General features: G+C 43.2%; 1 protein-coding gene across 1 annotated transcript in view; it reads right to left on the bottom strand.

Moving 5' to 3' along the window:
* The window catches only part of LOC122476129 (histone-lysine N-methyltransferase SMYD3-like), a 368,686-nt gene extending 351,433 nt beyond the window's left edge, over window positions 1-17,253 (bottom strand). The window contains exon 1 of the mRNA XM_043568454.1: window positions 16,994-17,253. Coding sequence (XP_043424389.1) covers window positions 16,994-17,157 — 164 coding nt within the window. The 5' untranslated portion in view covers window positions 17,158-17,253. The remainder of the gene's footprint in view (window positions 1-16,993) is intronic.
* Window positions 17,254-23,489: the final 6,236 nt, after the last annotated feature.

The following is a 23,489-nucleotide window of genomic DNA, read 5'->3' as shown; positions in this document are numbered from 1 at the left end:
CACAGAGCCCAAGAACAGGGCTTGAGCCCACGAACTGTGAGATCATGACCTGAAGCGAAATCAAGAGTCAGACACTTGACCGACTGAGCCACCCAGGGAACCCTGGTAAGGGGATTTTGTATGTGCTCTTTTCAGGAGAGGGTGAGTGTTTTCAGCTGTGCAAAGGATAGTTCGGTGAAAGCATAAACTAGCTATAGTCGCCAAGTATAGTTAAGGATGGTTAAATAGGTATGCATGGTCGACAAGGGATGAACTACGATGGCTTCCGTCGCACAGCAACACAGCAAGCTGGAACTACAGTTCCCAAAATCTCTTCTCTGTATACTCTAGGTTAAGGTTGGCCAAAAAAGATGGGTGACATCTGGAAAGCAGAAGTGAAGCGACCGTCATTACGTTCTGCAGGGCGTGCAGGGTTTGCGTAGGTGCCAGGTACTGCTGCAGCCTGTGTGCATGGTCACTACCTAATGGCCTGCCTTGCTGGCCTGGGGCACCTATCAGGCCCTCAGCTCCCCTATCTCTTCCTGAACCTCCTCCCAGTTGTGGAGCCCAGTACAGGAACAGCTCTGTGGCAAAGAGCATTAGCAGTTTCTGCAGGCCATCAGTGTCATTGAGGGTGAAGGCAGTGGCTGACACCGGTTTCAATATGTCCTCATTAGTTCCAATTGGATTCCAATGTGTTCTTGCTTCCCCCCACTCGGTATCTGGCTTCTCTTTCTGCCAGCCCCACTGACTTGAGGGCCACCACGATGCAGAGCAACAGCATCTTTACCAACCCCCACAGTTATGTAAGCTGTAATCTCTATAACGCTTAACCTTTGTCGTCCCGTGATTCTGCTTCTCTGATCAAACCCTAAATTGATATAACCCCCGTCTAGAAAAACTCACCAGTCCCAGAGAATAACCCTGACAATTGGGAGACACCAGATGACCAAATATACAGATACCCACTGGGCAAGAATCTGAACAGACACCCAGAGTTGTTCTTTTTCAACCTAAAACTTTTTTAATGCCTCATTCTTAAATATGACTAATCAAAAATGACCAGACACTTGAAGACAGTTCTTTTATCTTTTCTTTCCTTTTACTATTATCATAGAAAGCATGACTCATTCCCCAAAGTACAGAGAACAGTATGATGGAACCCCACACATTCATCAACCAGCTTCAAAAATTATCAACATATGGCTAACCTTACACAACCTATACCCCCACCAACACCTCCCAACTACATTACTTTAAAGCAAACTCCAGGGGCACCTGGGTGGTTCAGTCAGTTGAGCAACCAACGTCAGCTCAGGTCATGATCTCACAGTTTGTGAGTTTGAGCCCCGCATCGGGCTCTGTGCTGACAGCTCAGAGCCTGGAGCCTGCTTCGGATTCTGTGTCTCCCTCCGTCTCTGCCCTCCTCCGCTCGCACTCTCTCACAAAAATAAACAAACATTAAAAAAAGTTTTTTAAATAAAGGAAATTTCACAACACGGATTTTTGAAACATGGATTTATTTTGATGATGCTCTTTACCTAAGCAAGCAAGCCTGAAATATAAGGAGACTTATATATAACTTGGTTCTATAGTCTTTCTTAAGTAAACTTACAATGGGGACATTAAGTCTAGGAAGAAAAAAAAATCATAGGACTCTCCACAGATGATGAAATGCTAAAGCAGAATTCAACACCTATTCTCTAATTTTTAATGTTAATTCATTTTTGAGAAAGAAAAAGACTAGGAGCAGAGGAGGGGCAGAGAGAGAGGAGGACACAGAATCCAAAGCAGGCTCCAGGCTCCAGCTGTCAGCACAGAGCCTGATGCAGGGCTCAAACCCACAAACCACAAGATCATAAACTGAGTCAAAGTAGGATGTTTAACCAACTGAGCCACTCAGGAGCCCCTTCAACACCTATTCTTAATTGAAAACTCTTCACAAAATAGAAATGGATACATGAGTATACAAACAGACCAATGGAATAGAGTAGGAAGTCCAGAGTTAGAGCCAACTAGTATATGATCTAGAATATGAACACTTTCTGTCCCAGTGATTTGCTCCAATCTTTTTAATAACACATGATGGGACAGCTAGATAGCCATTTGGAAAAAGATAAAATTAGATCCATGCCTTATACTATACATAATAATTTTTTTTTAAGTAGTCTCCATGCCAGTGTGGAGACCAACACAAGACTTGAACTCATGACCCTGAGATCAAGACCCTGAGATCAAGACCTGAGCTGAATCAAGAGTCAGATACTTAACCGACTGAGCCACCCAGGCGCCCCATACATAACAAATTCTAAATGAATCAGAGATCTCAATGTAAAGATTTAAAGTATACAAGTTCTAAAAGAAAACACGGGTGAATTACTCAATCATAACCAAAGTTAAATGAAATAATCTGAGAGAAAGTATTTCCAATATTTATCAAAGATAGAGGGCTAATACTGCAAATGTGCAAAAAAGTGCTTAAAATTCGAAGGGGGGAAAAAGACCAAAAATCTCACAGATAAATGGACAAAAGATATATACAGACAATTCACAAAAATATATAAATATGGCCTTTACACATATGAAAAAATGTTTAACAGGGGCTCCTGGCTGGCTCAGTCAGTGGAGTATGCAACTCTTGAGCTCAGAGTCATGAGTACAAGCCCCACATTGGGCATAAAGCTTGCTTAAAAGAAAAAATACATTTAAAAAAAAAGATGTTTAACTTTAATGATAATGCAACCTAAATGGAAATTAAAACTATACTGAGATGTGCACCGGAGTGGCTCAGTCAGTTAAGTGTCCCACTCTTAAATTTTTTTTTTTCAACGTTTATTTATTTTTGGGACAGAGAGAGACAGAGTATGAACGGGGGAGGGGCAGAGAGAGAGGGAGACAGAATCGGAAACAGGCTCCAGGCTCTGAGCCATCAGCCCAGAGCCCGACGCGGGGCTCGAACCCACGGACCGCGAGATCGTGACCTGGCTGAAGTCGGACGCTTAACCGACTGCGCCACCCAGGCGCCCCAAGTGTCCCACTCTTGATTTTGGCTCAGGTCACGATCTCTCGGTTAGTAAGTTTGAGCCCTGTGTTGGGGACTCTGCACTGACAGCGTAGAGCCAGCTTGGGATTCTCTCTCTCCCCCTCTCTCTCTGCCCCTCCTCCGGTTGAGCATGTGCTCTTTCACTCTCTTGAAATAAATAAATAAACGTTAAAAAAAAAAAAAAAAAACACCTATACTGAGATACCACTTCTCACCCATCAAATTGGCAGAAATTCAAAAGCTTAACAATACACTCAGTCCACAAAACTGAGGGAAACAAGCACTCTCCTACATTGCTAATGGAAACATAAAATGGTACCACCCCATACAGGTATTGACACTTTGGCTTAGCAATCCCACTTCCAGGAATTTACCCTGAATATACACCTGTAACAGTACCAAAACACTTAAGTGTGAGGTTATTAATTACAAGGATTATTCACATTTGCAAAATACTAGAAATTACACAAATGGCCAAGCAGAGGAAATCAGAAACTATGGAACATACACAAAAGAATAAAAAAGATTCGGGGCACCTAAGTGGCTCAGTTGGTTAAGCATCTAACTCTTGATTTCGGCTCAGGTCATAATTTCATGATCTCACTGAGCGTGGAACCTGCTTGAGATTCTCTCTTTCTCCCCCTCTGTCCCACTGGCATGCATTCTCTCTCTCTCTCTTTCTCTCTTTCTCTCTCTCTCTCTCTCTCTCTCTCTCTTGCTTTCAAGAAAGGGGGGCAGGAGGGGCGCCTGGGTGGCGCAGTCGGTTAAGCGTCCGACTTCAGCCAGGTCACGATCTTGCGGTCCGTGAGTTGAAGCCCCGCGTCGGGCTCTGGGCTGATGGCTCAGAGCCTGGAGCCTGTTTCCGATTCTGTGTCTGCCTCTCTCTCTCTGCCCCTCCCCCGTTCATGCTCTGTCTCTCTCTGTCCCAAAAATAAATAAAAACGTTGAAAAAAAAATTAAAAAAAAAAAAAGGGGGGGGCAGGAAAATCTAAAACTGAAAGCACAGTAAAACAAATGAACTCAATTATATTTCTAATTAATACCAGTAAATACATTAAAGGGAAAAAAGAATACAAAACGGGTACAGTATTTAACTATACACTATCAGTCTTCAGCAGAGCAGCAGGGAAAGGTACACTGTAAACAAATTCAGTCCCAAGTAGGAGCTTTTTTTTTTAATATGTAGATGTAACAATTTGGAACAATTTTAGATGAGATACAGAGTTCAATAAATGAGTAAACAGGTTGATGTTGTTACTAAGAGAGTCACTGAAGCAGAAGAAATATACAATTATGTAATGGAGAAAGGCAAGAAAGAACCCTAAAGAGACAAATCTGACTTGAAAGTATTGGTGTGAACCCATGACATTCTAAAGTATATATACATATATGCATATGTACACACATTTTCATGAACCTGCATACTTCACAACTTTGTCTGCTAAAAAGGTCAAAGCAAAGACATTCCAGTAGCAGTGAGCACACCCAGCATCAGATCTTGGTATCCAACATTATTCCCCACTAAAAGAATCCAGGAGTCCTCAGAGATATACTGATTCCAGGATTGGGCAGGATAATTACCAGATGAGCCTAAAACATCTGTTATACCAGAAAGTAAAGAAATGCTTAAAAAGGGGGGAATGGGGGGGCTCCTGGAAGGCTCAGTCTGTTGAGCGTCCAACTTCACTTCAGGTCATGATCTCACAGTTCCTGAGTTCAAGCCCCACATTTGGATCCTCTTCGGATACTCTGTCTCCCTCTCTCTCTGCGCCTCCCCTACTTGCTCTCTCCCTCTCTCTCTCTCTCTCTCTCAAAAATAAACATTAAAAAAAAAGTTAAAGGACAGAATACCCACCTTGAAAGCTTTCCTACTAAAAAAGTCTGGTACAGGGGCGCCTGGGTGGCTCAGTCGGTTAAGCATCCAACTTCAGCTCAGGTCATGATCTCACAGTTTGTGGGTTCGAGCCTCACGTCGGGCTCTGTGCTGACAGCTCAGAGCCTGGAGCCTGCTTCACATTCTGTGTCTCCCTCTCTCTCTGCCCCTCCCCCACTCACACTCTGCCTCTCTCTCTCAAAAAAAAAATTAAATAAAAATAAATAAACATTTAAAAAAAATCTGGTACAATTTGAGCGCCAAAATAATTAGGTACGCAATTAATTATAAATCAGTGGAAAAAATGGAAATTCATAAAAAGACAAATAATGAGGAAGAAGGATGTGCCCTTGCCTATGGTAAAATGCTAAGCTGAATGCTAACTGCTAAGTGTGGGGGAGTGCTGTAGTTAGAAAATGAGCATTTTGCAAATGCCATACCACAGATTCAATCAAGAATCATCCATGGATGCTCAATCTAGAGGGAAATGTTAATGAACAGGAGTTTCCATGGTCTTAAAATGTCTTCCCACAGATTATTAGTTAGGAGATGAGGGGACTGCACACAGTGGAAAACAAGACAACAGCTTGACTGGGTTTAACACCACCAATGAAAGGCAGCTACACCTTGTGAACCTCCAAATAGGATACCCTGAGGATACCCCAACCATGTAGCATCACAGCTGAGAATACATAACCCAATCTAACCATGAAGCAACACTAGATAAACCCAAAATGAGGAAAGTTATATTAAAATGGAAGGGAAGGGAATAGGGAGGCAAGGGGAAGAGGGGGAGAGGAAAAGGGGGGAGAGAGAGGGAGGGGGTGGGAGAAGAAGGAGAGGAGGGGAAGAGAAGGGGAGGGGAGGGGGAGTCAGTATTCAATGACAAAGAAAACTTGTGAAATGTTAAAGAAGGCCAAAGATAAGACAAATAAATACAAGACACGACCCTAGACCCTGTATAAAAAGGGGAAAAAATACTATGAAGAACATTATTTGGTCATCTGGCAAAACGGAAATACAGATAGTAAAGTATTATGGTGGGGCACCTGGGTGGCTCAGTCGGTTAAGCATCCGACTTCAGCCTGGGTCACGATCTCGCGGTCTGTGAGTTCAAGCCCCGCGTCGGGCTCTGGGCTGATGGCTCAGAGCCTGGAGCCTGCTTCCGATTCTGTGTCTCCCTCTCTCTCTGCCCCTCCCCCATTCATGCTCTATCTCCCTCTGTCTCAAAAATAAATAAACGTTAAAAAAAAAAAATAAAGTATTATGGTAATGTTAAATTTGAAGTTAATATATACAACTTTCCTACTTGTTGGGTATACACATTATTTAGGATAAAGGGCCAGGATATATGGAAGTTACATAATCAGAAAGAATATATGTACATGTGGATAAAGATGGGGGCTTAAAGGAGGACAGGGAGGAGTGTGTAAATGATATCAAATGTTAATAATTTAATCTGGGTAAAGGGCATCCATAATTTTTTTGTCCCATTCTTATTCTTGCAACTTTTCTGTAAATTTGAAATTATTGCCAAACACAAGTATAAAAAGAATTTTAATTATAATGAGAAGAAAGAGGTTACTTTTCCATGAAAGTAGCTAAAGAAACAAGTAACAATTTGAAACACCAAAATGAATGTATGTCAAAAGGTAAATGTTCAAAATGATCTTACAAATAACTCCAGGTTCTAATTTCACATATTTTCTGCACACATAATACTAAAACTAACTCACAGCCCATGATACATAAGACAATAGATATATACTTAGGAATAATTCGAATACTTGATTATAAATGCAGAGTCCCTAGTTGCTTTTCCTCATATTCACTGAATATGAGCTGTTTCAGGATGCTATCCTATCCACTCGGTAAGTGCTTACGGAGTACTTACAGTGGGCTATATGTCATCTAATTTAACCCTTTGAGGTCTCTGCTACTCATATGTGATCAGCTTTAGCATCACCTAGGAGCTTGTTAGAAATGCAGAATCCCAGGGTGCCTGGTTGGCTCAGTCAGTAGAGTATGCAACTCTTGATCTTGGGGTTGTGAGTCCAAGCCCCATGTTGGGTGTAGAGATCACTTTAAAAATTAAAAAAAAGGGAAGGGAAGGGAAGGGAAGGGAAGGGAAGGGAAGGGAAGGGAAGGAAATGAGAATCTCATACCCAACCCAGACCTTACCAAATCAGAATCTACTTGAACAAAATCTTCAGGTGATTTATTTGCACGTTAAAGTTCAAGAAGGGCTGCTCTAAGTGAGCTGCTCTAAGTGACTCAACTAAATAGACATTTATTTCTAGCTCCTACTAAATCTGATGCATGTAGGGCAATTCATCAGAGCAACTCTCCTCCAAGCTCTGACTCATGCTTGTTTCTCCAACTCAATTCATGGCCTCCACAAGGCAAGAGAGAGGGAAGAATGCACAGGATATTTTATGGCAGACCCAGAAATGGCTTATATAACCTCCAGCCCACACTCCATGGCCAAAAATGAGTCACAGGGTCCCAATCAAACTGAAAGGAGGCTGAGAAATGTAGTCATCTTGTGTGCTCGCTGAGGAAAATGAGTAAAGTTTAGTAATGGATACTGAGAACACCAAGGAATACCAAGGAAAAGTTAAATAACCAGGCTCACACAGAGGCTGACTATCATGAGGACTGGCAGCAGTCCTACCTTCCTCAGTTCAAACTCTAGAGCCTATGACCAGCCAGTGAGCTTACTCACCTTCTAGCAAGAGGTTCACTCTCAGTCTAATCAACTGATGTGTCAAAAAAAAAAAAAAAAAAAGGTGGGACATAAGCTGGAAAGCGTTTCTAAGACATCTTCATCCCAAGCCGCACACGCTGTTTTATACAATTTCAAATGAAACAAAGTCTAAGAAAGACTTTCTCAAAGTTTATTTAAATTTCTAATTACAAAAAAGAATACACGCTTGACTGGGATAAAAATACAAAATATAAAAAGTACAAAGGAATATCTTCCCTCCCGCCTCCAAGTCCCATTCTCAAGAAGTATTAGAATTCCGGGGTGTTCTTCCAAACCTCTTCTATACACACAAGTACATATACGCTCACACAAAGATTTATTGGAAATATACATTGTCCTACAACTGTATTCACCCAGGAATGCATCATGGACATCCATCCACATCTGTACATATGAATCTATCAATCTGAACAGCTAGACAGTATTCTACAATATGGCTACACCATAACTTAACCAGTCCCCTATTAACAAACATTAAAATTCTCTCTCCCTTTTTAATTATCAAACTGCTATGCTAAGTATCCTTGTACAACCACTGGTATTTGTATTTCTGTCAGAATTCCAAAAGTAGGGTCAACAAAATACAGTGCTCAATTTTTACAGGTACTATAAAATTGCACTCCTACAAGCGTATGAATGTTCTCTAGTCCATATTTGTGTTCATAAGGAACATAATAGACACTTTTTTCAGGTTATCATGAGAATTAAGTGAAATAATACACAAAATAAAGCACTTAAAATCATGCCTGGCATTGCTAATAGTAATGAATATTAGATACTGAGTAATAATATTCAATCGTCACATACCGTGGTGACAAGTAACTAGAAGGGAGCTCTCTTACTTTCCCTTGATAATCCACATTAATCACCATCCCAGGGCACGTGGGTGGCTCAGTCACTTAAGCGTTCAACTCTTGATTCTGGCTTAGGTCATGATCTCACGGTTCGTGGGATCAAGCCCCACGTCAGGCTCTGCGCAGACATTGCAGGGCCTACTTGGGATTCTCTTTCCCTCTCCCTCTGCCCCTCCCTCCCTCACTCACTATCTCTCTCACTCAAAATAAATGAATAAACTAAAAACAAAATGTTTTTTAACGAAAAAGTTTGTTTCACTAAAAACTTTGTTAAAATGGGGCGCCTGGGTGGCGCAGTCGGTTAAGCGTCCGACTTCAGCCAGGTCACGATCTCGCGGTCCGTGGGTTCAAGCCCCGTGTCGGGCTCTGGGCTGATGGCTCAGAGCCTGGAGCCTGTTTCCGATTCTGTGTCTCCCTCTCTCTCTGCCCCTCCCCCGTTCATGCTCTGTCTCTCTCTGTCCCAAAAATAAATAAACGTTGAAAAAAAAAAATTTAAAAAAAAAAAAAACTTTGTTAAAATGTAATAATTATGTTTGAATACATATTTTCAAACTTACCAGTTTTTTTTATGCAGTAAAGTCAATAGAGATAGCCACATAAGTAAATCCTCTTCAGTCCTAAATAACTGTTTTTATTTAAAGACTCTCCTATGAAATCCTTCCCAATTTTTAAGAGTGGGTTCTGACACTGAAAACTTTGAGAAAAGCACTGCTCTATGGTATCAGGTACCTCAAATGACAGCATATGTCAACAGCAGGCAAACCACAGACATTAACCCATTGCTTCAATTCTCCTTCTGTGAAGGTCTGAGGCAACCTGAGAAGCTCTACAGAAGACTGTTAGTAGGTTTCAGAGATGGAAGCACAGGTAGAGAAAGGCAAATCAAAGTGCAGGGGGGAAAAAACAGAATGTTTCAATATGAACAAATCAGTGATCCTTCCCATGACAAAAGGGTCTATGATAAAAACCTGACACCAGCTGGCTGGCTGGTCCCAAAGATGTGTTGCCATGTGGGGGAACCCAGGATCCCAAACTGGGCACTCTGTACCAGCAGAAGCCACAATGACCATGGTGAGGGGAAGTCTGAACTTTTGAGTTCCAGGCACCGATCTCCATCCCTGTCCCCACAGTTGCTCTGTTCATGAGACCTCTGAACAATCACCAGGCTGTCTGAAGAAGAATAACTTACTGCTATCCACAAAGCAGGTCATCCTGTCTGATTAAGAATGTCCTCTGCTGTGGCATTCACATGGACCAAATGTTTGCAGGCTCAGAACTCTGCCACACAGCCCTTTCCCAAACTTCCTTGCAGAAGAAAAAGAAGCAAAAGAAACAGGAATTATAACTCCCACTCAAAAAGAAAAAGGGAATTCATATCCATAGAGTCCTTTCCCACCCACCTTATTATCAGTCCTTCCTTGATGCTCAGGTATATCCATTAGCCAGTGCCCAGGAATCTGCAAGTCCTGACTTCAAGCCATCTCTCAAGGTTCTACTCTTTGAGGTCCTTCCTTCAACCTCCAAAGCCCACCTCCCGCCTTCCCAAGAAGAGTCTATAACACAACAACAGTTCACCAGCACCTGTTGCTGACTTATTTCACTAAACCAGCTGAAAACCCACAGAATGCCTTTTACCCATTACGTGAACAGAGGTGAGTGCCCATCTGTCTCCACTTGGCTCGTTCTCCACAGGCCCTTAAATCTTGGCTTAGGAAGCCAATGTGAGAATTTCTGCCTTTGCCAAAACTATTCATTCCAATGCCTAACGTTCCTGGTACCTTCACTTAGAAAATTCATCTAACACCTCAGCCTCTCAGTTTGCTGCTCATTCTAACAATCTTCTCCCCTATCTCCGCCACTTTCTGCCACAGCTTAAACCCTCTTGCTCCAGCACACACACACCACTTCTAAAGCACACGTGCATGTATATGCACATCAAGTCAGCCCACTCTGGCCACTCCACCTCTCCCTTGACCACATCATGTCCCCTAATCCACGGATTTCATCACAGCCCACTGTCCATCACTCTCCCCTCCTTATGACCTAAGTCCCTTGCTCAAAAATCATGGTGCCTGATTATCCCTGCCTTGCCTACAACTTCAACTTCCTTCGCCCACTCTCCATCCACTAAACTAACCCGGCAATCCTGGGTAAACCTAACTCACAGTCAAGTAGCTGACCGCAGGGTGAGAAAAAAGCCCTCCCCTGACTGCTCTCACTTTAAATGAATGAACACAAGTTTTAAGTGGACCCTCGGCACGCCCAAGCTATCCTACTATATTTCACTAGGCAATTCACTCTTCTAGAATATTTCAAACCTTCTCTTCTCTAAGACTGAGTCACTCAGCAAGACTAGTCACTTTCCCAGCTGTCCTCAAACCTTTCAATCACCACTGTTGCCTTCTCTGGCACTCTTCTTCTTACCTCAGTACATGAAGGTATTCCTGCCTCCACGCTAGGTTCAGTCCTTAGCCAAGATGGATTATATCATCTCACCACACACTGTTCCTTTTTTGCCCTTTATTACCTGGTCATATCTATCCACACTGTAACTCAAATGTAGCTGCTTTATTTTCTAGAACAGATCAAGTCTGTATCATGAACATAGGGCTGTTTTTTCTAATAATTAATCTAATCTTCCTTACGAACACCCACCCTAGGAGATGGCCAGAAACTTAAAATTCGCCAGATAATATGTCGGTCTCTTCCAGTTAATATTCAGACATTTAAGTTTATCTCCTTACCAGAGCTGGGTTAAATAGCTGCTTTCAGGTAAATTTTTATCCAAATGGGGCTGAAGGGACATCCTTATAGTGGCAAGAAGACCTAGGATCTTCGTGTCTCTGTGGATGCTCACTGAGCTCTGCTGCAAAGAGGAGATCACATCCCATGGCTGGACTGGTGCCATCTCACCTTTTGGGATGTCATGCCTGCTCCTACCCCTGTATCCATGATCCTGACCTTCAGTCTAGAATGGTATGATGCCTGCTGTCTACCAGGACTCTCAGCTCCTCCGCATCCCTCACAGTGGCATGAGAACTATTTAGCTTCCCCAGGCTCATCCATCTATCTATCCACTTCCTTCTACCCTTACTGTGCTCTACCCCCGTGTTGTCACAGCATTAACCCACATAGCTATGCCCTCTAGAGATTCCAAACAAGGAGCACAGCCAAAGACTTTCTCCTTTCGAGCCTTTTTGTTTGTTCGTTTTTAAGTAAGCCCTACACCCTATATGAGGCCTGAACTCATGACCCTGAAATCAAGTTGCATGCTCTACTGACAGAACCAGCCACAGACCCCATCAAAAGCCTTCTACTTTGGACTGTCCCTTCAACCTATTTAACACCCTCATCCTAACCCCAGAACTTTGGCCAGACAAGGAAGCTCAAAACATGTATTTCTGGAGCAGCTGCCTGTCTCAATCAGTGGACCATGGGACTCTAGATTGCCAGGTTATTGAGATTACTCTTTAAAAAGTAAAATCTTTCCAAAAAAAAAAGAAAGAAAGAAAGAAAGAAAGAAAAAAGAAAAAACATGTATTTCTCACAATCTGTTTTCCCTACCTCTGTCCCCCTTCTTCCCATAATTCAGGGCTGAAAAAGATGGACTTTCCATTTCCAATTCATCTTCCGTCCTCCTGAGAGGCACTAGCCTCAAGTTCAGCCATAATGACAGAAGAGATATCGTATCCTCCTTAGCCCATAGAAGAAACTATCATTAGAGTATGTCAGAGGAAGTTCTTGATAGGAAGCTACAGGCAACTTGGAACTTTTGAAAACCAAAAACAAACATACAGTGACTTAAAATTCCCTAAAATACTATCCTTTCACAACTTCAACAGTTACCATCTCCTGTGTGCTAGGCTCCAAGGACATAACAGGAGAGAGTTAGGTCACTAAACAGGTAAGTTTTACAAACAAAATAATTACAAATGGAATTTTATATGCTGCATTTACCAAAAGAGAAAACACAAATAACCTGTTTGTCCATCTGTTCCAGCTATCAAACTAAAGAGGTGAGGAATACAGAAAAAGGATAATATAAATTATTTCAGGTCACAATTTCGTATCATTTAATCCTTCCCCAATTTATATACATCATTTTTTTTCACTTGCAACATAAAAAACCAGAAGCCAATCCTTAATGAGAGGAAAAAAGCAAGGGAAGCCATGAAGCAAATTCAAGTTTCTCTGTTAATAAAAATAACTAGGCATATGGAAACTAATTTGACAATTAATTTCATATAATAAAAAAATATATATATAAAAATAATAAATAAATAAATAAATAGGCAAGAACTAAAGCACTGTTCAAATACCCCAAGGCTAAAGGAAATCAGGTAGAGTGAAGTAATAAAGAAATTATAATAAATATCTGTTATTTTATGTTGCCACCCCCACCCCAAAACTGTTATTGCTACAAACTAATATTTTCATTTCATTTCTTTTTTAATTTTTTTTAATACTTACTTATTTTTGAGAGACAGTGCACAGGCACAAGCAGGGGAGGGGCAGAGACAGAGACAGAGACAGAGACAGAGACGAGACAGAATCCAAAGCAGGCTCCAGGCTCTAAGCTATCATCACAGAGCCTGAGACAGGGCTCGAACTCACCAACTGCGAGATCATGACCTGAGCCGAAGTAGGGTGCTCAACCGACTGAGGCACCCAGGCGCCCCACCATTTCTTGATTCAAAAGGAAGACAGAAGGGCAAGGACAGCTAGAGGAAAATTCGACAAGATGTCTGTAACACAAACTAAAAGCTTACTATGTGTCAGGCATTAGGGTCTCAAAAATTGAAAGACTACCTAATACATACAATTAAGGATGAATGAATTTCACTTACAAGATGACAACACAGAAACTTTATCCCAGTGATGGTCATTCAGTTGTGGTAGAAAACTTGAGAAATACGACAACCACTTACGTGGAAGTGTTCAACAGAGCACCTACTATGACAGCACAAGTGAATATATCCTAGCAATCCAAAATAAGTGCAAATGTGTTTTTTGTGTAGAGCGCTACTAAATGAGTGTGTTAGTATGAAACTTCCTTTAGTTTGTTTTAGTTTGGATGCTTGGCATTTACTGAGATCCCTTTTCCTATGTTTATGTTTGCTAATTTCCCCACTATCTGAACACTGGTGGAAACAGAGCCTGCCTCCTTTCCTAAAAGCCAAAAAGGCCTAATACTTACCTTCTCAAATTCCATTGCAGCTAGGATGCAGGCAGTGACCTAATCCCAGCCAATCCAAGACACCCACTGACGATTTTGAATCAGAAGCTAATACCACAAAGAAATATGGTTGAGAAAGCAACTTTCCAGCAATACCCAGTTTCCCAAGCAGCCGTGGCAGCAGCAGCAGGGCCCAGGATCAAGGTGCTGGTAATACATGCCGTAAAAACCAGTATTACCAGATAGCATCAAAAGTGACCCACTCCCCAGGTCTCAACCCCAACTGCTTCTGAACTGTAATCCTGACTGTGCAACTTTCCTTGGTTCCTGCCCACTAGCAGAACTGGAGCTCCTCCAGACCTCAAACCAATGCTAAGATCTCCCCAATGCTCTTGCATTTAATTCCTTTTTAATTCCTTTTTTGCTTAAAGCATAACTAACAAGTAACTTCTTGCCAATAAGAAACATGAGTGATAGCCAACAGGAATGAAATAGTATGGTGAATAAAGAAGCATCCCACCCACAAAGGACTGGGTCTGTGTAGTCTACTTTGGAAAAGAGACAATTCTGTGTGTCATATGACTCAAGTTCCGCTCTGATAATTCAGTTAATAATGTGTCACGTATTAATTCCAAAACGTTTCCGTCCCAACTACTAAATAACGTTGCCAGTCCGATTTCATCTGGATGATGACCCACACCTTCTTCATCAAGCAAGTTCCCTACTGTGGACTAACTACCTTCAGACTCTAAATATACCCACAGATGATTCAGCAGGATGAAGAGCCCAAGTTTCTAATTTGCTTGAATAAGAATTAAAGGTCTGTAACTTTCAGGGCGCCTGGGTGGCTCAGTTGGTTAAGCATCTGACTCCTGATTTCAGCTCAGGTCATGATCTCATGGTTCCTGAGATGGAGCCCCACGTCTGGCTCCACGCTGACACTGGGGAACCCGCTTGGGATTCTCTCTCTCTCCCTCTCTCGCTGCCCCTCCCCCGCTCAAAATAAATAAATGAGCTTTTTTCTTTTAATGTGTAACTTTCAATGTGGGGGACTTCAGCAAATAGTTAAGTCTCTTCTTTTTAATGTTTACTTACTTATGGGGGGAGGGACACAAGTGGGGGAGGGGCAGAGGAACAGGCAGAGTGCGAACCCCAAGCAGGTTCCTGGCTACCAACACAGAGCCTGAGTGGGGCTTGAACTCACAAACTGTGACATCATGACCTGAGCTGAAATCCAGAGTAGGATGTTTAACCCGCTGAGCCACCCAGGCACCTCAAAAGTTAAGTCTTCAAAGGAATTAACTGTTTTCAAAACTTTTATAAGTTCTGAAGTTTACAAAAACTTCAAAGTGCTCTCTCCTCAACAGATTTTTTTGTTGTTGCTGTTGTGGTTACATCAGGAAGATACAGATACAACTGTTATTTAGTGATCTTAAAATACGAAAGTTAAATAAATTCCTCAACTACAAATCAAATTAGGACTTGGTAAGATTTTATTTTTTTAATGTTTATTTATTTTTGATGGAGAGAGAGAGAGAGAGACAGAGCGTGAGTGGGGAGGGGCAGAGAGCGAGGGAGACACAGAATCCAAAGCGGGCTCCAGGCTCTGAGCTGTCAGCACAGAACCTGACGTGGGGCTCGAACTCACAAACTGTGAGATCGTGACCTAAGCCGAAGTGGGACGCTTAACTGACAGAGCCACCCAGGAGCCCCAAAAATGTTTATTTATTTTGAGACAGAGAGAGAGCAAGTGGGGAGGGGCAGAGAGAGAGGGAGACAAAGAATCGGAAGCAGCACCAGGCCCTGAGCTGTCAGCACAGAGCCTGACGTGGGGCTCGAACTCACGAACCGTGAGATCATGACCTGAGCCGAAGTGGGACACTTAACTGACGGAGCCACCCAGGAGCCCCAAAAATGTTTATTTATTTTGAGACAGAGAGAAAGTGGGGGAGGGGCCAGAAAGAGAGGGAGACACAGAATCCGAAGCAGGCTCCAGGCTCTGAGCCATCAGCACAGAGCCCCACGCGGGGCTCGAATTCACAAACCTCAAGATTATGACCTGAGCCCAAGTGGGACGCTTAACTGACGGAGCCACCCAGGAGCCCCAAAAATGTTTATTTATTTTGAGGCAGAGAGAGAGCAAGTGGGGGAGGGGCAGAGAGAGAGAGGGAGACACAGAATCCCAAGCAGGCTCCAGGCTCCGAGCTGTGGGCACAGAGCCTGGCCCGGGGCTCGAACTCACGAACCGTGAGATCATGACCTGAGCCAACCGGAGCCGAGGTCGGACGCTTAACGGACTGGGCCACCCAGGCGCCCCAGGCCTTGGTAGATTAATGGTCAACCTACCCATTTGAATTCCGCAACCACCTCCTCACCCCCGTCCACCCAAACCCCAGGCTAAGCGGTCTGCAAGAGCAGTCCTGGAGAGCGCCCCCCTCCGGCATACCACCGGAGCTCAGCGACACTCGCTGCCTGACGACAGTTCCTATGACTGGGCCTGTGTACTGCATATTCCCACAACCTGCGTTCGCACAGCCCTTCACATCCGCCCAGGGCCTCAGGCTTGTGACTCTCGCACCCCGCTATGTGGCTGAGAGTTAGCCATTACGCGCACAGCGCTTCACGCACCCTCAGTAACTCGTGCTCCCACAGCACTGCTGCGTCTCTATTTCAGCCCTTCTGATTCGCTGCAATTCATTCTCGCTCTCACTTAAGTGCTCCTTCAGGATTCTTAAGGATGTCCCGTTCATCTCCACGGGTCCCCAGGCCACACACAACCTGGACCCTGGAACGTGTTCTGTACACACCGAGATTCTTCCGCCTCCCGCAAGCCCGGTCCTCTGCTGGCGGGGCCTCAGCCCTGAGCCGGGTTTTTACGCACCCCTGCACCCGCCCACCCCGACCCCCGCCCATTGTGACTTCCAGGGCCGCCCAGGACACAGACTTTTTGTTCCCCAGGAAAATGACCCGTAGCGCAACACCGCTCCTCAGCTCTGCCCCCACCGGCTCCCTCCAATTCCTAGCGCAGCCCGGGGGCGGGCGGGGGTGTCAGCGGGTCCAGCTCCGCAAACCGCCCCCCCCCCACCAGAGCTGGAAGGGCTGAGCCCGGAACGCCCCCAAAGCCCGGCACGCAGCACCCTGTCAGCCGCGACGCGCGTCCGGGAACCGCGCGGGGCTGCGCATCGGGGCAGCGCCCCCATATCGGCGCACCCACGGCTGTGCGGACTCGCGCGGCGGGCGGCCCCACGATGTCTCCCCGCGCCGCCCCGGACTCGGGTGGGCGAGGGCGCTCTGTACGTACCCGAGGAGGCAGCGGTCGCAGACGACGCCACGACTCCCCTTGCACACCGTGTACGCCAAGGGATCCGAGCGGAAGAGCAGCTCTCCGGGGCGCAGCTGCACCAAGGCGCGCAGCCCATTTCCCCTGTTGGCGGAGCTGAACTTTTCCACCTTCGGCGGCTCCATCACCTCAGGTCGGCACCTCAGTCGTCCTCCGCTTCCCGCAGCTGGCGTCTCGCGTGCCGCCGGGAGCCGCGCGCCTGCGCCCTGCGCGCTCACGTACGCCCGAGGGGCGGGGCGGGCGCGCGGGGCCTCCGCGCATGCCCAGACGGGGTCTGGAGGCAAGCCGGGGCGGGAGCCTGGGGTGGTCGGCACGGGCCCAGCCTAGAACTCCCAGGTTTGGCGGCAGGTTCCAGGGTGGCTCCGCGAGAGCAGCGGTGTTCACACACACTCGGTATTTTGTTGGGGACCCTACTCCTAGATCACACAGTTCTTAGCATTTTGCCATTTCTGTCCATTTTCTCTCCCCAAGTATGTAGGTATGGTTGTTGAACCCCTTGAAAGTAAGTTGTGTTGTTGAATCATATAAAGGTAAGCTGCAATCGTCATGAAATCTCATAACTGATGCATTATAACATTTCATAATTAAATACTGCCACATGCATTTCCTCAGAATAAAAATACACAGTAGGACTACAATATCATCACCCCAAGGAAGATTATTCTATGCTACCAAGTAAAAACTATATTCATTTTAAGAATGGCTCTTGTAGCTTTCTTTTAAAAACCAGGATCCAGCAATCCCTATCAAAATAATACCAGCATTCTTCACAGAGTTAGAACAAATAATCCTAAAATTTGTGTGGAACCAGAAAAGACCCCAAATAGACAAAGCAATCCTGAAAAAGAAAACCAAAGCTGGAGGCATCACAATTCCAGACTTCAAGCTGTATCACAAAGCTGTCATCATCAAGACTCTATGGTACTGGCACAAGAGCAGACACATAGGTCAATGGAACAGACTAGGGAACCCAGAAATGGACCAGAAACGTATGGCAAACTAATCTTTGACAAAGCAGGAAAGAATATGCAGTGGAAAAAAGACGGTCTCTTTAGCAAATGGTGTTGGGAAAACTAGACAGCAACGTGCCAAAGAATGAACCTGGGCCACTTTCTTACACCATACACAAAAATAAACTCAAAATGGATGAAAGATCTAAACATAAGACAGGAAGCCATCAAATCCTAGAAGAGAAAACAGGCAATAACCTGTTTGACCTCAGCCACAGCAACTTCTTACTTGACATATCTCCAGAGGCAAGAGATACAAAAGCAAAAATGAACTATTGGGACATCGTTAAGATTAAAAAACTTCTGCACAGGGAAAGAAACAATCAGCAAAACTAAAAGGCAACTGACAGAATGGGAGAAGATATTTGCAAATGACAAATCAGATAAAGGGTTAGTGTCTAAAATCTATTAAGAACTTAGCAAACTCAACACCCCCAAAAAACAAATAATCCAGTGAAGAAATGGGCAAAAGAAATGAACAGACACTTCTCCAAAGAAGACATCCAGATGGCTAACAGACGCATGAAAAGATGCTCAACATTACTCATCATCAGAGAAATACAAATCAAAACCACAATGAGATACCACCTCATTCATGCCTGTCAGAATGGCTAAAATTAACAACTCAGACAAGGATGTGGAGAAAGGGGAACACTTGTTCACTGCTGGTGGGAATGCAAACTGGTGCAGCAATTCTGGAAAACAGTGTGGAGGTTCCTCAAAAAATTAAAAACAGAACTACCCTATGACCCAGTAATTGCACCACTAAGTATTTATCCAAAGGATACAAGAGTGCTGATTCGAAGGGACACATGCACCCAATGTTTACAGCAGCACTATTGACAAGAGCCAAAGTCTGGAAAGAATCCAAATGTCTATCAACTGATGAATGGAGAAAGAAGATGTGGTATATATATACAATGGAGTATTCCTCGGTGATCAAAAAGAATGAAATCTAGGGGCACCTGGGTGGCTCAGTCAGTTAGGCATCTGACTTCGGCCCAGGTCATGATCTCATGGTTCGTGGGTTCAAGCCCCGCACCGTGATCTGTACTGATGGCTCAGAGCCTGGAGCCTGCTTCAGATTCTGTGTCTCCCTCTCTCTCTGCCCCTCCCCCAATCATGCTCTGTCTCTCTCCCCTTCAAAAATTAGCATTTAAAAAAAAAAGAATGAAATCTTGCCATTTGCAACAAGGTGGATGGAACTAGAGTGTATTATGTTAAGTGAAATAGGTCAGTCAGAGAAAGTCAAATATGATTTCACTCGTGTGGAATTTAAGAAACAAAACAGATGAACATAATGGAAGGGAAGCAAAAATAATAGAAAAACACAGAGAGAGACAAACCATAAGAGACTCTTAAATAGAGAAAACAAACTGAAGGTTGCTAGTGGGGTTTTGGGTGGAGGGGATGGGCTAAATGGATGATGGGCATTAAGGAGGGCACTTGTTGGGATTAGCACTGGTGTTATATATAAGTGATGAATCACTAAATTCTACTCCTGAAGTCACTATTACACTATATGTTAGCTAACTTGGATATAAATTTTTTAAAAATACAAAAAATAAATAAATTTAAAAAAGAAACTGGTATTATAAAATTATTGTCTTGTAAAGAAGTGATCAAAGAATATGCAACCTAAAATGTAGGGGGGGGGAAGTATCAAGGGCTCTATCATAGTTAATAATTTTTTTCTGGATTTCGTGATATTTGTGGTACTTATCAGCTTAAAATTTTTTTGTTGTTGTAACTTCTTTTCTCATTCCAAATACTCCCTTTTGTGCTTACAGTCATACTCATTGTTTTGATTTTGTTTTTTTTTCATTTGAGAGAGAGAGAGAGAGAGAAAGAGAGAGAATCTTAAGCAGGCTTCAGGCTCTGTGCAGAGTTATATGCAGAGCTTGATCCCACGACCTGGGGATCATGACCTGAGCCAAGATCAATAGTCAGACACTCAACAGACTGAGCCACCCAGGCGCCCCTGTATCCTTTTTCTTAAAAGAAGTCCCCCAATACCCAAAAGATTTGAAAGCAGGAACTACAAGAGATTGCACACCCATGTTCATAGCAGCATTATCCACAGTAGCCAAAATGCAGAAACAATCCAAGTGTGCGTCAACAGGTGAATAAACAAAATGTGGTATATACATACAATGGAATATTACTCAGCATTAAAAATGAAATTCTAATACATTATAATGTGGATGAACCTTGAAATCATGCTAAGTGAAATACTGCAGACACAAAACAACAAATATCGTACGGTTTCTGGAATCGACAAATTCATAGAGACAAAAAGTAGAATATCAGTTATTAAGTGCTGGGGGAAGGGAATGGAGAATTAGCACTAAATGAGTATAGAGTTTCTATTGCTCGCTAAAGTTGTATAAACCTGCACCCCACAAAATTTGGATCTGTTCCTACCGATGAAATGAGCGATTCCACAATAATGCAATTTAACATCCTATAAGGAGAAACACATGTTCAGTAACAGAGTTAAATTCTTTTACTTAATAAAAAAGATCCATTTAATTATTGTAAGATGGGTTGTTGCTTTTCAGAACTCTTAAATGATAAATCAGAAGCATCAGGTTCCAAATTTGCTATACAAAACCACTCAGAAACTGGAAAGATGACTGGCTCTTAATATTATTTAAAATTGCTTGGGAGGGACCATGTTATGTTGAGATGATTTTATTTAAAAAAATTTTTTTACACATTTATTTACTTTTGAGAGACAGAGTATGAGCAGGGAAGGGGCAGAGAGAGGGAGACATAGAATCCAAAGCAGGCTCCAGGTTCTGAGTTGTCAGCACAGAGCCCGATGCAGGGCTTGAACCCACGAACTGTGAGATCATGACCTGAGCTGAAGTCAGATGCTTAACAGACTGAGCCACCCAGGCGCCCCTAGATGTATTTTAGAAACAGAAGCTCAGAATCCCTGGGCCCTCCATCTTATCTTGCAACTCAATAAATTCTTTTGGTGGTTTCTCTCATATGAAAACAGTAAAAGAAGTTTAAGGAGAACTGGAAGATGTTAAGAGGTTCATGATGTATGGAGTACAGGTTTTTATACCATAAGTAATAAGGAAATCCTGGGTAGGATCTTGAAACCATCTTTCTCCAACCAAGTCTTGGAGATTTGATGTTTCCAATGAAAATTCTTACTAAATTTACAATCAGTTTCATCATGAATCTAAATTAGATTTTTAAAATACAAAAAAAGCAATGCTTTCTCACCCTAGTTTTTCCCTTTCATATCCTTGTGCTTTTTATTTTTGAGAGAGAGAGAGAGAACGAGAGAGAGAATGCTTGTGAGCGGGAGAGGGGCAGAGGATCTGAAGCAGGCTCAGGGCTGACAGCAGAAAGCCTGATACAGGGCTCAAAACCATGAACCCATGAACTGTGAGAGCCGAAGTTGGATGTCTACCCAACTGAGCCACCCAGGCGCCCCTCATATCCTCGCTTCTAATGAGCAGATAAAATCCAAGGAGAGCACAGAATGTGCCTCAATTCCCCATAAACCTTAATTGAAATTTTAACACGCTGTTTTATTAGGAAGAGGTAAATTAAGTAGTAGCTATAAATGTTTAATACAGAACTACCCAGCAGTTTTAGTAATAAACAAAATGAACTTTTAACCAACACTTACTGGATTATTTTTTAAAGTGTATTTCATGTCTCACCAGGTAACTAGGATTCCTCTTTCAAGCCTTAGAATGGTGCCAGCAATAGACTAATAGGACATGGAACCTAAAACACCCCTTCCTTCTAGTCCAGGCATGGCGTGGAGGTCACCAACTGGTCATCGCTCGAGCATTGTGCTAATTTTTAGTCGTTAGAAGATCCCCATGTTGAAATGGGATGCTATTGATGAGTGCTACTGGGATAGTATTTATATAACGGAAACTGATTGGCTTCAGGCATTTGCTTGGCTTTGGACACGTATATGGCTTCAGTTATGGCTGGAGCCAGGGGGCTTGAATGTTATCAAAGTGACGTCTCCTAATTCCATGTGTTAGCTCTGCTTTTGGTATGCTGACTTCATTCTCCAGGTTTTCCTCCCTGTAGAAGTACACTTTGGTAATACAATATCACAGAATTATAGAATATCACAGATAAAAAGGCCACAAAGTCCAATCTTTTTCATTTTACACATGCAAAACCAAGGGCCAGATAATTAACCTGTTAAATGCCATTCTACAATTTAGTGATGAGAATGGTTATTACTCCACAATAACAGAATATTTTTAAAAGTTCTAATACAGAACATACCTGTTTTGGTCCCAATCACCTTCTGAATTTACACTGACTGGTTTCTTACATATTCTAGAGAAAAACATCTATTTTCTTATTGGAAAGTTATCAATATTCCAAAAACAAACACACACAAAAAAATCCTTAAATACAACTGAGAGTCTCCTCTTGTAATAACTCAAGCTCTTACCTCTTCTACTGGTCTTTAGCCACCACGACCTTACCCAGAGATAACTGTATGGACAACTATTTTACTCTTCTAATAAAAACTTTCCTTCAGAGACACCAGGCCATGCTCCTACTATTCCATGTGAACGTTCTGCTAAACTCATAACGTTTGGGGGATTCAAATGAACCAGAAGACCAACCATGAGGTCCTTTGACAAAGTGTGTGTTTAACCCTGAATTACCTGGTACTAGGCCTTGCCATCACCAGGAATCACTCCACCTTCAGTATCTTATTCTTGCCCTATTATTATTTTAATGTTCATTTATTTTTGAGAGAGACAGAGCTCAAGCATGGGAGGGGCAGAGAGGGAGACACAGTCTCCAAAACAGGCTCCAGTCTCCGAGCTGTCAGCACAGAGCCTGACGCAGGGCTAGAACTCACAAACCTTGAGATCATGACTTGAGCTGAAGTCAGACATTTAACTGAATGAGCCACCCAGGTGCCCCTATTATTATTTTTAATGTTTGTTTTTGAGAGAGCAAGCGAGTGTGAGCGGGGGAGGGGCAGAGAGAGGGGAAGAAAGAAAATCTGAAGCAGGCTCCACGCTGTCAGTACAAAGCCCGACGCAAGGCTCAAACCCACAAACCACAAGATCATGACCTGAGCTGAATGAGCTGAAGTCGGACATCCAACTGACAGCCACCCAGGCGCCCCTGGTATCTGAATATTAGAGTTTAGTTACGAAGCTTCAGGAGGAATTTAGGTTGAAGGTCCAGCAGTGGAAGACTGAATGGTATGACAGTTTGGCAGATTATACAGTGGCAGGATAGGAATTACAAGAGAAAAAAGAGGATTCGGTTTCCAGCCAGATTGAATTGTAGACCAAAGACAATAGCAGGGAAGAACTGGTTTGGCTGAATGTTATTAAGAACATGCCTTGCAAATAAGTTACTTAGTAACTCAGGTATTAAGAAGTATCATATTAAGAAGTATCATAATAGCAAACAGATCTGAGATTTGA

The sequence above is a fragment of the Prionailurus bengalensis genome, chromosome E4 (genome assembly GCF_016509475.1).
Source record: "Prionailurus bengalensis isolate Pbe53 chromosome E4, Fcat_Pben_1.1_paternal_pri, whole genome shotgun sequence".
NCBI lineage: Eukaryota > Metazoa > Chordata > Mammalia > Carnivora > Felidae > Prionailurus > Prionailurus bengalensis.
Note: the sequence above shows the minus strand (reverse complement) of the source record. Positions and strands in the feature narration are given on the sequence as shown.